The 13569-nt window shown below is 42.8% G+C and overlaps 1 protein-coding gene across 10 annotated transcripts in view; it reads left to right on the forward strand.

Annotated features, from left to right (window-relative positions):
* The window catches only part of NKTR (natural killer cell triggering receptor), a 63508-nt gene extending 49940 nt beyond the window's left edge, over positions 1-13568 (forward strand). For 8 of the 10 annotated variants that reach the window (XM_025914159.2, XM_086720541.1, XM_086720544.1 and 5 more), the window contains 6 exons: positions 140-285; positions 1820-4702; positions 7501-7596; positions 8344-8400; positions 8922-9026; positions 10746-13568. In XM_025914159.2, coding sequence (XP_025769944.2) covers positions 140-285; positions 1820-4702; positions 7501-7596; positions 8344-8400; positions 8922-9026; positions 10746-10833 — 3375 coding nt within the window. In that variant the 3' untranslated portion in view covers positions 10834-13568. The remainder of the gene's footprint in view (positions 1-139; positions 286-1819; positions 4703-7500; positions 7597-8343; positions 8401-8921; positions 9027-10745) is intronic. The other 2 variants (XM_025914160.2, XM_086720540.1) reach the window with 2 other exon arrangements.
* Position 13569: the final 1 nt, after the last annotated feature.

The raw sequence follows: 13569 nt of genomic DNA on the forward strand, positions 1-13569 counted from the left end.
CGTACCATCGTTTTGGTACTTTAATCATTATAGCCTTTGAATGGCATCTGACTTTGGGTCTTACTCCTAACTCTGTCCTATAGCAGACTCTAATTGAGAGGTATTTTAAAAATAGTTATTCCTATCTTTGTTTTTAAAGCGCTATCACACACCTCCAAGATCAAGATCATGTTCTGAATCAGATGATGATGATAGCAGTGAAACTCCTCCTCACTGGAAAGAGGAAATGCAGAGATTAAGAGCATACAGACCACCTAGTGGAGAAAAATGGAGTAAAGGAGACAAGTAAGGCCTTGAGTATAAGCACAATTCTGTGTCTGCTATATTTTAAGTGTTAAGGGGAGAGAGACTTACTTGTGGACTTTTCATTAAAGACTTACATTGAAAGTTAGACTGTGACCAAAGAGAATACATTTGGAAATACTTGGCAGAAAGAGAGCTATTAACTAGGAGGGCTGATTGGCTTCAGGGTGCTTTTAAATCAAGATTCTGTTTTCCCTCATAAAACTATAAAACTACCGAATCTCTCAGAGATTTCCTGTACAATTTTAAAAATAATCAGCACCTAAAAATTATATAGCAGGTTCTTTCCTAGCCAGGTCACTGGCTCTTAGTCACTGATGATTGAATAGATAGAAAATCTGTACCTTTCGTGTTGGTTAACTTCTGACCCCAGGGACTGTTGCTGCTTCAACAGTGTACCTGTCTCTTACCCTTAGTAACACCCCACAGTGGAATATCTGTTGTAGAAATGGGCCTGGCTCCAGAATAGCTAGTGAAAAACATACCAGTAGGACCCTTTATAATCGTTCACGGTAGAAGTCTCTTTTCCTCTTTGAGTGTCCAGTAGTATGGTTACAAGTTGGAAGAGGGAATAAAAGGTGCGCATCTGCTGTGTGAGAGTGATTTAGACACAGTGGTATGGAGGACTCTGAATTGTGGGCCCTGACGTGACAGGTTACCATTAAGATTGTAGGGGCGCCTGGGTGGCGCAGTCGGTTAAGCGTCCGACTTCAGCCAGGTCACGATCTTGGGATCCGTGAGTTCAAGCCCCGCGTCAGGCTCTGGGCTGATGGCTCAGAGCCTGGAGCCTGTTTCCGATTCTGTGTCTCCCTCTCTCTCTGCCCCTCCCCCGTTCATGCTCTGTCTCTCTCTGTCCCAAAAATAAATAAACGTTGAAGAAAAAAGAAAAATAAAAGATTGTAAAACTTGCATCTGTTTTTATGTGCTTTTTCCTCCATTTCTGTACTAATTTAACCAAAACCTTAAGAGAGAGTCTTGATTACCTCTGTGAAGCTGAAATAAAACAGAAGCCATGCTAGCCTCTCCAGACGCTTCTCTTTAAAGTTCAGGCAGCTCTCCTCTGTCTGCAGGGAATCGACAGAATTGTTTGGGAACTTAATTGGACTCTCTCTCAAAACTTGCTCCCAGAAGCAGAGGGTCATGAACAGATCCTGGGCGGGAACTCAGGATGTGACTGGCGCTCCTGTGATGAATTGCTTTGGTTTGGTTTGACTCTCAAAATCATTTTTCTGTCAAGTTTGAAATCCTTTGCTTAATTGAAACAAAAACAAAAAACTAAACTAAGTGCTTTTGTAAGTAACTCTGTTAGTAGTTGTCAGTGCGTGTCTCTGAAATCACGAGGCCTATCCCTCTGATTTATCCTTCCTACGTGTACTTAAAGTGTGGATAGAGTCAGTACTATGTTGTTCACTGGGCTTTTGTCAATGCATTTGTATTGACAGCAAACGTGTTTTAAACTTAAAGCATAGAAACACGCTTGTAAATAACTGCATGCATGTTGGGTCATTTTCTACAGATTAAGTGACCCCTGTTCAAGCCGATGGGATGAGAGAAGCTTGTCCCAGAGATCCAGATCATGGTCCTATAATGGATATTATTCAGACCTTAGTACGGCAAGACACTCTGATGGTCACCATAAAAAACGCAGAAAAGAGAAAAAGGTGAAGCATAAAAAGAAAGCGAAAAAGCAGAAACACTGCAGGAGACATAAGCAGACTAAGAAGAGAAGGATTATTGTACCATCTGACATAGAATCCTCAAAATCTTCCACCCGACGAATGAAATCCTCTTGTGATAGAGAAAGGAGATCTCGTTCTTCCTCGTTATCGTCTCATCACTCATCAAAGAGGGACTGGTCTAAATCTGATAAGGATGACCAGAGCTCTTCAACCCATTCCAGCAGGGACTCCTACAGATCTAAATCTCACTCACAGTCTTACTCTAGAGGAAGCTCAAGATCAAGGACTCCATCAAAATCCTCATCACATTCTCGAAGTAGATCAAAGTCCAGATCTAGTTCCAAGTCAGGGCACCAAAGGACAGCATCAAAATCACCAAAAAGAACAGCCTCTCAGTTAAGTGAAAACAAACCGGTTAAAACAGAACCTTTAAGAACAACAGTGCCACAAAATGAAAATGTCATAGTACAAGCGGTGGTGGCAGAAAATATTCCTGTAATACCACTGAGTGACAGTCCCCCTCCTTCAAGGTGGAAGCCTGGACAGAAGCCCTGGAAGCCCTCTTATGAGCGAATTCAGGAAATGAAAGCTAAAACAACCCACTTGCTGCCCATCCAAAGCACTTACAGTTTAGCAAATATTAAAGAGACTGGAAGTTCATCATCCTACCACAAAAGAGAAAAAAATTCAGAAAGTGATCGGAGTGCTTATTCAAAATACAGTGACAGAAGTTCAGAAAGCTCACCAAGGTCAAGGAGCAGATCTTCTAGGAGTAGATCTTATTCCAGATCATACACAAGGTCACGAAGTCTAGCTAGTTCACGTTCGAGGTCTAGGTCTCCCTCATCTAGATCTCATTCACGAAATAAATACAGTGATCATTCACGGTGTAGTAGATCATCGTCGTACTCTTCTGTTAGCAGTGATGATAGAAGACGAGCCAAGAGAAAATACAGATCCAGCGGGAAGAAAAATAACACTTCTAGTAAAAGGCACAGCAGCAGTTCCGAAAAGACACTTCGCCATAAATATATGAAAAGCAGGGACAAGTCTTGTCAGAGAAAGTATAGCGAAAGCAGGTCATCTTTAGATTATTCTTCAGACAGTGAACAGTCAAGTGTTCAGGTTACACAGTCAGCCCAGGAGAAAGAGAAGCAAGTCCAAAAGGAAATGAATAATAAGCAAGAGAGAAACAGAGATGAAGAGAAATCCAAGCCCGAACAAGAATGCCCTCGTTCAAAAAAAAAAGCCTTGAAAGAGAATCTTTCTGATCACCTTAGAAATGGCAGTAAGCACAAAAGAAAGAATTATGCGGGAAGTAAATGGGACTCAGAATCAAACTCCGAACGAGATGGAACTAAAAACAGTAAAAATATTTCCCGGCCATCTTCTGATAAGGAGGAAGGTGAAGCTACATCAGATTCTGAGTCAGAGTTTGGTGAAATTCACATCAAAGCCAAATCCACAACAAAGTCTTCAGCAAGTACTTCACTGCCTGACGGTAATGGTGCTTGGAAGTCAAGTAAACAGCGGTCTTCAACCTCTGATTCTGAGGGGTCCTATTCCAATTCAGAAAACGCTAGAAGAAAGGCACGGAAGCACAAACACGGGTCAAAGGAAAATCTTAAAAGGGAACAGACCAAAAAAGCGAAAGAGAAATTGAAAGGGAAAAAAGACAAAAAGCACAAGGCTCCAAAACGAAAACAAGCATTTCATTGGCAGCCTCCACTAGAATTTGGTGAGGAGGAGGAAGAGGAGATTAGTGAAAAGCAAGTTATTCAGGAGGCAAAAGAGAAAAAACAAGTTTCTGAAAACAGTGAAACCTTGAAAGAAAGTAGTGTGCAAACTGAGAAGTCCTGTGAAGAGGGCAACCTTTCAGGTAAATGTAATACAGTAATGATTCCATCAGATACTGATCAGCCTACTAAAGATGATAGTAAACTCAGCATTTCTCCTAGAGCTTTAAATACTGATGAAAATGTAGCTGCTTCTCCCTCAAACGTTCAGCATATTGCAGAAATTGTCTCAAGTGGAGTGGAAGATGTGCTTCAGACAGATGACAACATGGAGATTTGCACTCCTGATAGGAGTTCCCCAGCAAAGGAGGCATCCCCTCTAGGAAACTCAAGGCTCGACACCCCAGATATAAACATTGTTTTAAAGCAGGATGTGCACACGGAGCGTCCTGAGGGAGAGGAGCTAAAGCAGGAAAGCAGCATGTCTGAAAGCAAAACAATGGGGGACATGGGCAAACAGGACGGCGGCCCCACTGGCATTGCCAGTGCTGCAGAAAGCACTGTGAAGAGAGAGGTGGCTGAGAAGAGCCAGATCGGTCTCTTAGATAATAAATGGAAGCCCCTGCAAGGTGTGGGGAACGTGGCCGCCCCGGCTGCTACTACATCCAGCACTGTGGAAGTGAAGGCATTGACTGCTGCACCTGAGGTGAAGCCACAAGGCTTGAGGATAGAAATCAAAAGCAAAAATAAAGTCCGGCCTGGGTCTCTCTTTGATGAAGTAAGAAAGACAGCACGCTTAAACCGGAGGCCAAGAAATCAGGAGAGTTCAAGTGATGAGCAGACACCTAGTCGAGATGGGGATAGCCAGTCCAGGAGTCCGAGCAGATCTCGAAGTAAATCTGAAACGAAATCAAGACACAGAACAAGGTCTGTCTCCTACAGTCACTCAAGAAGTCGATCACGAAGTTCCACATCGTCTTATCGGTGAGCCCTGTATTTATTCTCTTTCCTTTTTCCCTCCCACGGAGAGTCTGTTATTTTTAGCTTGGAAGAACATCAGAATTAGGGACAAGATTACTATTTCCAAATGTCTGGAAGGGAATGAGGGGAAGTCTTGTGCTGTGTGACCCAGAGAGCAGATCGAGAGCATAGGAAGTGGAGATTTTAGGGGAAAAAATTTGGGCTTAGCGTCAAAAACTATTAGCTTTTCAGGGCGCCTGGGTGGCTCAGTTCATTAAGTGTCCGACTCTTGCTTTCAGTTCAGGTCACGATCTCACGGTTTATGAGTTTGAGCCCCACATCGGGTTCTGTGCTGACAGTGCGGACCCTGCTTGGGATTCTCTCTCTCCCTCTCTCTGCCCCTCCCCCACTCACGCTGTCTCTGTCTCTCTCAAAATAAATGAACTTAAAAAAAAACTATTAGCTTAACCAACTAAAGCTCTTTGGCAACAGAGATGAGTTGCCGTGGTAGATGGCACGTGTCTCTCTTTCAAGGTGTGATGTTGTTCTCCCACCTGTCTGTGATGCCGTAGAAGGGAATCCTGAACATATAGAACCGTGTAGGATTTAGAGATCGTTAACCCTCCATTTTACACAAGTGGAAGGTGAGGGCCGGAGAAGCAAAGTTACCTGCCCAAGACCTGCATCTAGTTGATCTTTATTCAAGGGTTGGGGGAGGGGCATGGCAAGACCGATCATCTTTAGATTTGTGTATTTTGGTTCAGGTTGCCTGTAACTTTGGTCAGCATAGACAGTGCAGAGAATGAGAATTTTTACAAACTAAAAAATTAGTGATGGTGGCATGAAGTTAGTAATTTGTATTCCTTTTTAAATTTTCTCTATAAATAGTTCACGGTTTTACCTCACTGTCTCTTAGTTACTCCTATCCATGGATATATTATTGTGCTTGGTCTTCATCCCTTGAACTTAAAACAGAAGAATCTTCGAGAACTTTTTTCCCCTTTCTAGTTGTTTATCTTCCCTTTCCCACCCAGATTTCTTTAAAAATAGAAACCAGTACGTGCCATCTGCCGTAACAGTGCCCCATTTACTCTTTAGTTGCTTGCAGGCTGCCTTCTGTGCCGTCCCTCCCTGCTTCTCCCTAAGCGGGCTATTTTCAGGTGCTTGGCACGAGTGCCAGGGCACGTTTTCAGTCCTTTCCGTTCTTCTGGCACCTGCCGGTGGTCCTCCTCTTCCCTCTCAGACCGTTCCATGCTCGTGTTGTGGGCTCTTCTTCCTCCTGCCCTGACTCGCAGCAGGCCTGGAGAGCTGGTGAATCCCGGCCTGTTCTCTCTAGGTTCATAGGCCAGGTGCAGTCAGCTATGGAGCTGCTTTGGCTCCCTGTCTGCTCAACGTCTGCCTTATCATTCACACTCCAGCAGTTCTGAGCTCTGGTTGATGCTGGCCACTCACTTAGCTTCTTACTGCTGCCTTTGGAGTGGCTGGCCTTTCATCTTCGAAATGAAGACAGGCTTAGAAATCCTAAGGAATTTGCTTTAGGTTATGCAGCTGATAGACTGGACAGCCTCCCTGTTTTGGTTACTGGCCTGGCCCTGACTCCCCTAACCACGCTGTGACTTCACTAAATCGGGAACTACTTCCTACTCATCTTTTAGTCACCTCACAGAATCTGCTCTATACTTGTTAAGTAATTGAAAAAAAAATTGTTGAATAAATGACGGGAGTCTTACTAGAAGACAATGTGTTCCATTTTCTTATAGATAAACTGGAAGCACATCATGTCTTCCAAAACATAAGTACATAGTGAATAAAATAAAACCTATGAGGGGGCGCCTGGATGGCTCAGTCGGTTAAGCGTCCAACTGTGGCTCAGGTCATCATCTCGTGGTTTGTGATTTCGAGCCCCACATCGGGCTCTCCACTGTCAGTGCAGAGCCTGCTTAGGATCTTCTGTCTCCCTCTCTCTGCCGCTCCCCTGCTCATGCTCTCTCTCTCTCAAAAATAAACATTTTAAAAAAAAAAAAAAACAACTATGAAAATGTTACATAGCAGCCTAGACATAGGGGTATTGTTCTGTCCTAAATGACAGGTATAAAGTTGGGGGAGAAGGGTGGGGAGCCAAGTGAATGCGGGCTGGGGGGGGCAGAATTGTGCTACTTAAGTTCCTTGTTGTATTAAATAGATACAAAAAAATAAAACAAATGATTAGGTATAAATAAATAATTTAAAATGTCATCTAGTTTAAAAAATAGAGCTTTGACATACCTGATATATCCCTACCCTCATTTCTTCTAAAGTTGAACATTATTCTAAACTTTTGTTATAGTTTTGTTGTTTTTCTTCAGTTTTGCCAGAGATGTTTCTATTTGTATAGTGTTGTTTTTGTAGGTTTTCAAAAAGATCTTTATACATACATACGTAATGTGTTCTGTTTATGCATTTTTCACTAAACATTAAGTTCCAGGAGATGTCTCTGTTGATGTATGTAGCTGTAGTTCAGTCATTTTCCTACATTAGAATATTTTGCTGTATATCTGTGCATTAATTTTTTCCCCCATTCTGTCATTAATGGAGATTTGGATTATTTCTTCTTCCGATATTACAGATAGGGTTCCAGTGAACACACCTTTAGCAGCCTGTTCTGGTTTATTCCATTCTGTTCAGTTTAAACACTATTCATAAGCTACCACTGTCACACCCACAATGAAGAGTTCCATGAAAGACTTTTCCTTTTGTTGTGTTTTCCCCTTCCCACTGTACTAGTAAGGCCTTGAACAGCAAGGTGAGTTAATATAATTGTGCTTTTTCACTCTTAATTGTAGATCAAGAAGCTACTCTAGAAGTCGGAGCAGAGGATGGTACAGCAGAGGCCGCACAAGAAGCCGGAGCAGCTCCTACCGCAGTTACAAAAGTCACAGGTGAGCTTGTGAACCCCGCCCTCCCGTGTGGTCTCCATCCTGTCTGCTCTTCAGGGCGTGCACAGGCAGAGTGGGGGAGCTGTTGAGAAGAATCCTGTCACTGTTGAATACTGGACAGGCCTGTCGTCTCGTCCAGTTGTTTCTAAGAACTGTCAGATTCTCACTGGCTCTTCTCAGGGTGTGATCTTATCAGAGTGAGGAAAGAGAAGCAGTAAAAATATTTAAAAGAGGCCCTGCCCGCCAGCTCCCCCTCCCTCCACCTCCAGTACATCTTCCTTAACCTTAGTTCACCTCTGCAGTCACCTCTTTCTTGACTCGGAGTGGGGATTGGGATAGGAGGACTGATTTGTTAACAGGGGCCACAAGATGAAGCATGTCGGGGGTGACCCCAGGTCTCTATTTCTTCCACGTTCTTGAAACCCTCTTGCCTCTCAGCATTTTCCAGTGCTGCAGCTTCATTTTACTTACAGACGGCTGACCTGTGCAGACCCTTCCCTCCCCACCCAGTTCGAACCTCCCCAGAGACTTTCGTTATGTGCATCTCATAGAAGAATTGAATAAAACATAAGCTTTCTAATGATAACCAACCTGGCTTTTAAAAAATACAACATACTTTTGATATACAAATGAAATACAGCTACTGGATTTCATTTGTGTTTTTTCCTTGGTGGGCAAAGAAATGTCTAGATTTTTTATATAGCCTGTCCTGACCCACAAGATGATGGTCCCTCATGTGATTAATATTAGGACATCCAGCAGGAGCAGATCCAGGAGCAGCTCGTACGACCCCCACAGTCGGTCCAGGTACGGACGGGGGTGGGGAACCATTTGTGGGGGCGGGATTGAAAAGCCTTGTTTTATAAAACCCTTCACTTCCTTTTCAAAAGTGCTGTATTCTGTTGAAAAGTGTAGATACCTGTATTTGTCTCATGTAATCCTACCCTATCTACGTGAGGTCTTTTTGACAGCTTTTATCTGTTGGCCCATGGTACTCTAGTGTCAAAAGTGACCATTGATGACCAGTTGTAATGGCAGGTGTTTATCGGATATAATTGCCTAGTAAGATCCACCACCTTCATTCAAACTTAACTCAGTGTCAACTTCGTGATATTTTTCAATGCAGAAAATAAATGAACATTTTTCTTTTTACTATGGTAAGTCTGACTGGGGCAATTGTTCAGTGTTTCCAGTACTTGCTGTGCAGCTGTGTCCTCGCAGTGTCATCTAGGCCCTTGTTTTCGAGAACACTGATCAGGTCATAAAAAGAAATGGAAGCATATAAGTATCTGAGTGGGAAAATTGAGTGTGTGTTGTTGCTGTTGAAGCAGGTCCTACACTTACGATAGCTACTATAGCAGGAGTCGGAGTCGAAGTAGGAGCCAAAGGAGTGACAGTTACCACCGAGGCAGAAGTTACAGCAGGCGGTCCAGGTGGGTCCCCCTCCTTTAGGGCACTGCTCGGTACTGTGGGCACTTGGTGCATGAGGTGACAGACAGCTAATAGAAGAGAAAGCATAATCTTGGGAGGACAGAAATATTTTTCTCTTCTCGAATTTCAGCAGTCCACAGGCAGCTACTAAATAAAAGTGGCCGTTGTGTTAAGGGTTGCCGGGTCAGGTTTGCTGGGTATTGTTACATGTGTGAATCCAAAACGGATCTTGTAATACTTACATATCTTTGAATAGTTTGCAAGGAGTAAAGAGAGAAGGTCACCTAAACCATGGGCCATTCTTTTAAATAGGGCTAGTTGCTAAAAATAGCAAAACAGATTTGTTAATTTTTTTTAATCAAAAAATGTATACTAAAATGTCATCATTTGCTTCAACAGCAGAGCTGAGGTTTATATCATCAATTTTTAGTAAAAACATTTTTATATATTACAGATGTTTACACATATTACATTATATGTAACATATTTTGGCTGGTACTGTAAGAGTCTTTGTGTTGACTTTTTATGGTGTCCCTTTCCTAGTTGCTTTTTTGGTCTTAACCCTTCTCCCATTCATTGCAACTACTGTCAGTGATCCTTGTTGAATATCGGTATAATCTAAACACCTCCCTTGTTTGAAACTCTTGAAGGACTCCCTGCTGCCAGAAGGGCAGGTCTAGGCTCTTTAGCATTGCATGTAAGGCCTCCCTACCTACCAGCTCCAGCTGGGGCTTTTCTGTCTTCCCTCCTTTAATGTGCTAGAACCTTTCCTTCTGCCTGGAGATACACACGCCTCTTGAAATGGCCAATTCCCACCTACCTACCCCACAGGCCTCAGTTGCAACCCACTGCCCCAGGAGGCCCGCCCTGACTGTTCACCCTGAGTTACGCCACCCCCACCTCCCTGCCGTGTGCCCTATTTGTCTTGTCCACTATTCTGTACTGTCCTTGAGCCCCAGGAAACTATACTTGGTCTACTGTGTATGTCCTAGCATTTGGCAAAGTGACTGGCTCCCTGAATTTTTTTCAAAATAACTGAATGGTGACAATTGCCAGGTCCTCTTGACTTAGTTTCCCAGAGGTCCTATCTGCATGCACCTGCCCTACCTTCCTCCCACATCCCTCATGGGGTTCCCATTTTTTTTTTTTTTGGCTTCCCTTTTTTTTTTTTTTTTAATTTTTTTGGAGTGAGGGGTAAGTGAGGGAGGGAGGGGCAGAAGGAGAGGGAGAGAATCTTAAGCTGCCCCATGCAGAGCTCCATCTCACGACCATGAGATCATGACCTGAGCTGAAATCAAGAGTTGGATGCTTAACCGACTGAGCCTCCCAGGCGCCCCTTGGTTTCCATATTTTTAATGAAACTATTTGTGTACCTTTTTTATCCCTTGCTTCCTCGGTCTCATTAAATATTGATGTTCAGTTTGGGTAACATGGAAGATTATTCTGCTCATTTGCATGTGGATTTCAAGTAATTTCCCAAGATGCGATGTTTCTTTATCTTAACGTTGATATTACTATTCTGTCATTTAAAACGTCTTTGAAAATTCTACACTGTTGCCACAGTCAAGACCCCACTCATCCACCCACTGTGCTCTGCCACATCAGTATTGCTTTCAAGCCACTCATATCAAAAAAAAAAAAAAAAAAAAAAAAAAAAGGCTTCAAGAGGAATTCAAAGGGTTGAAGTTAAAAGGTGTCTGTATATTTCTTTTGTTATACAGGAGTTGTAGATCTTATGGCTCTGACAGTGAAAGTGACCGAAGTTACTCTCATCACCGGAGCCCCAGTGAAAGCAGCACATATAGTTGAAAATGTCCCCCCCCCTTTTTTTTATACAAATTATATCTTATTTGTAAATATCTGGTAACTTAAAAGTTGGAGAAACTTAATGGCAGTCTGTTGTTCTATTTCAATATTAGAGATAAGTTTCAAAAATAGGCACTTAATTGTTATCATTCATTTACATGTACACAGAATTTAAAATACAGATATGTCTCCTAAAAATATTTTTATGCCACATTTTACAGTAGCCAACTATGGAAATGAATTTCATTTTCTTGAATCAAGAAATCATGAAATTTAAGTATCATTTGCAATATTATTTTAGACAGATGATTTCTTTCCATCTCATGTATTCCTTAGAATACAGATTCTTTTTGCCCATTTTTCAGGTTTTAGCATATATGCTGCCAAGCATAGAACTGTGAAGAACTGTTAAAGGTGGCCAAATATTTATGTACCAATCACACAGTCTCATACATACGTGCTCTTAAGAACAAACCACCCAGAATTGATACTTGATGGTAGCCAGGAATATAAGGCAGTGGCTCTGGAGTTCTTCATTCTTTCCTTACTTCTTGGTTGTCTCAGAGGATCGGGAAAAGTGGTCATCATACAGCCCACTCTGGCTGGCAGGTGAGGTTCAGAAGAATAAATCGGCCTTAACTGTGTACCTGCACTGTCCCTAAGGACCTAATGTTTTATGTGCTTTTTAATGAGTACTATCACAAGTTTAGATTGTAGAAACAATTCTATTCCAGTTCATGTTTTGGTGCTCGGTACCTTTTGGTGCCTCTTTACGTATACTTTACGTTAGAATCTCCTAGAAGAGAGATTATTATTATTATTATTATTATTATTATTTTAATTCACTGGCGCCAAACGTTCCTTCTGAGCTGTATTCACTTTAAATATTTGGAGGGCTTCTCTCCAGCTCAGGTGTGGCCTGGGGTCCTCCGGAGCAGGCAGGACTGACCCAGAAGGTTGTGTGGCCGCTCAGGGCTGCTGCACGTAACTGACATGTGTGCCTCGGGAAGAGTCAATTGAAGAGTGTACTTCAAAGTACCACCAAAACCTCACTGCCACCATCCTGGAGACACTTGGCAGAGCTTTTAAGTCTTTCAAGTAAGAGAGAGAGATACCACAACAGCAGCTGAACTGTTCTAAGCACCAGCATGTTTTTCCTCTTTCTGCCGTGACCCGCTCTGACTCGGTGAAGCCTCACACGACACGAGGAAGTCCGGGACATCACACAGGGGAAGAGGGTGTGCACGACTGCCACAGATGACACATTTTCGGTTTGGGGTGGTTCCTCCAAAAAGGATTTGACCTGTAAAAACTGGTGTGATTTTTTTTTTTTTTTAAATCTTTGAGTTTTTCCCCCAAGTGTACTTAATCACCTTAGTGCCAGTTTAATCAGTTACGCAGAAGAAAATCCTACTGGATGTTGGGTGTGGAACTCTGCACCAACCCAACCCAGGCCTTGGCTTGGGGTACCTGGGAAGTGGGAAAGAGCCCTCAGTTGGAGGGATTTGACAGCCTCGGATGGGTGGAGGGGAGACCTTGGATATATTAAAACGGTGATCCGTAAAAGGTTCATAAACAGGGTTAAGTGGTCAGCTGTTTGCCAGGTTGATAGAGTACGTCAGAAAACAGGACCCAAGTCAAATAAACGGACTTCTTAGTGAACACAAAACAATGTGTGATTCATGTGAAGGGTTTTCAAAAGTTGCCTGTAATATTCAGTGGGGGAAAAAAAACACATTCAGAAGCCCAACAAACTGCCAGATCTAATTAGGTTAAGAAAAGTTACCCTTGGACGATGTATTTGTTTTCTGCTGCTGTGTAACAAAGTACCCCAAACTTAGCAGCATAAGACAACGCCTGTTTCTTAGCTCACCAGTTCTGTAGCTTGTGAGTCTGGCACAGTGTGGCTAGATTCTCTGCTCAGGGTCTCACAAGGCTGAAATCAAGGGTCAGCAGGGCAGCATTCCTTTATGGAGGCTGTGGGGAAGAATCTGCTTCCAAGTTCATTCAGTTCCTTGCTGGCTGTCATCTGGAGGCTTCTGCCTCAGCTCCTGAAGGCTGCTCTCATTCCTTCTTGCGTGCTCCCGTCCATCTTCAAATTCTCAATGGCCCATCTTCTCACACCTCCCATCCCTCTGCCTTCTTCCTCTGTTTTAAGGTTCATGTGATTAGATCAAGCCCACTGATCAAGTCTCCCTGTTTTAAGGTCAGTTCTGCCATAGAACATAACATAATCACAGGAGTGACTGCACAGGCGCGGGTTCCTGGGATTTGGGCATGGGGGGGGGGGGCGCAGGCCATTCAGAACCCCACCTACCACAGACCATCACTGCCCATTGCGCTGGAGTTTCATCCCAACAAGGTGGGCCCTGGAAGCCTCATTTGTTTCTTCCATGGACAAGAACAGCCCTCAGCCGCAGCATTCAACTGTGTGTTTACTGAATGAACTACAGAAACAGCTTTTCTGCCTAGAGGGGATTGTTCTGTATTTTAAGTTATTTTTTAATAAAATTTAATTATGTTGTGTATTGTGCTTCTTAATAGAAAATGTATTATTGGACTGTTTTTGTAATGTCGTTTACTGCAAATGAAACATGATATAGCTGGTATTGTTCAAAAACTGTAGAGAATACTTTTGTACATATTGGCAATGTCTAATTTGTATACACTTCATTTAAATGTTCCTAAAACTTGAAAAGGGGGACCTTGTAGAAATTAAAATATATACTTAGTCTAAAT

This window comes from Puma concolor, chromosome C2 (assembly GCF_028749965.1).
Source record: "Puma concolor isolate L17-30 chromosome C2, mPumCon1.1.hap2, whole genome shotgun sequence".
Lineage (NCBI taxonomy): Eukaryota > Metazoa > Chordata > Mammalia > Carnivora > Felidae > Puma > Puma concolor.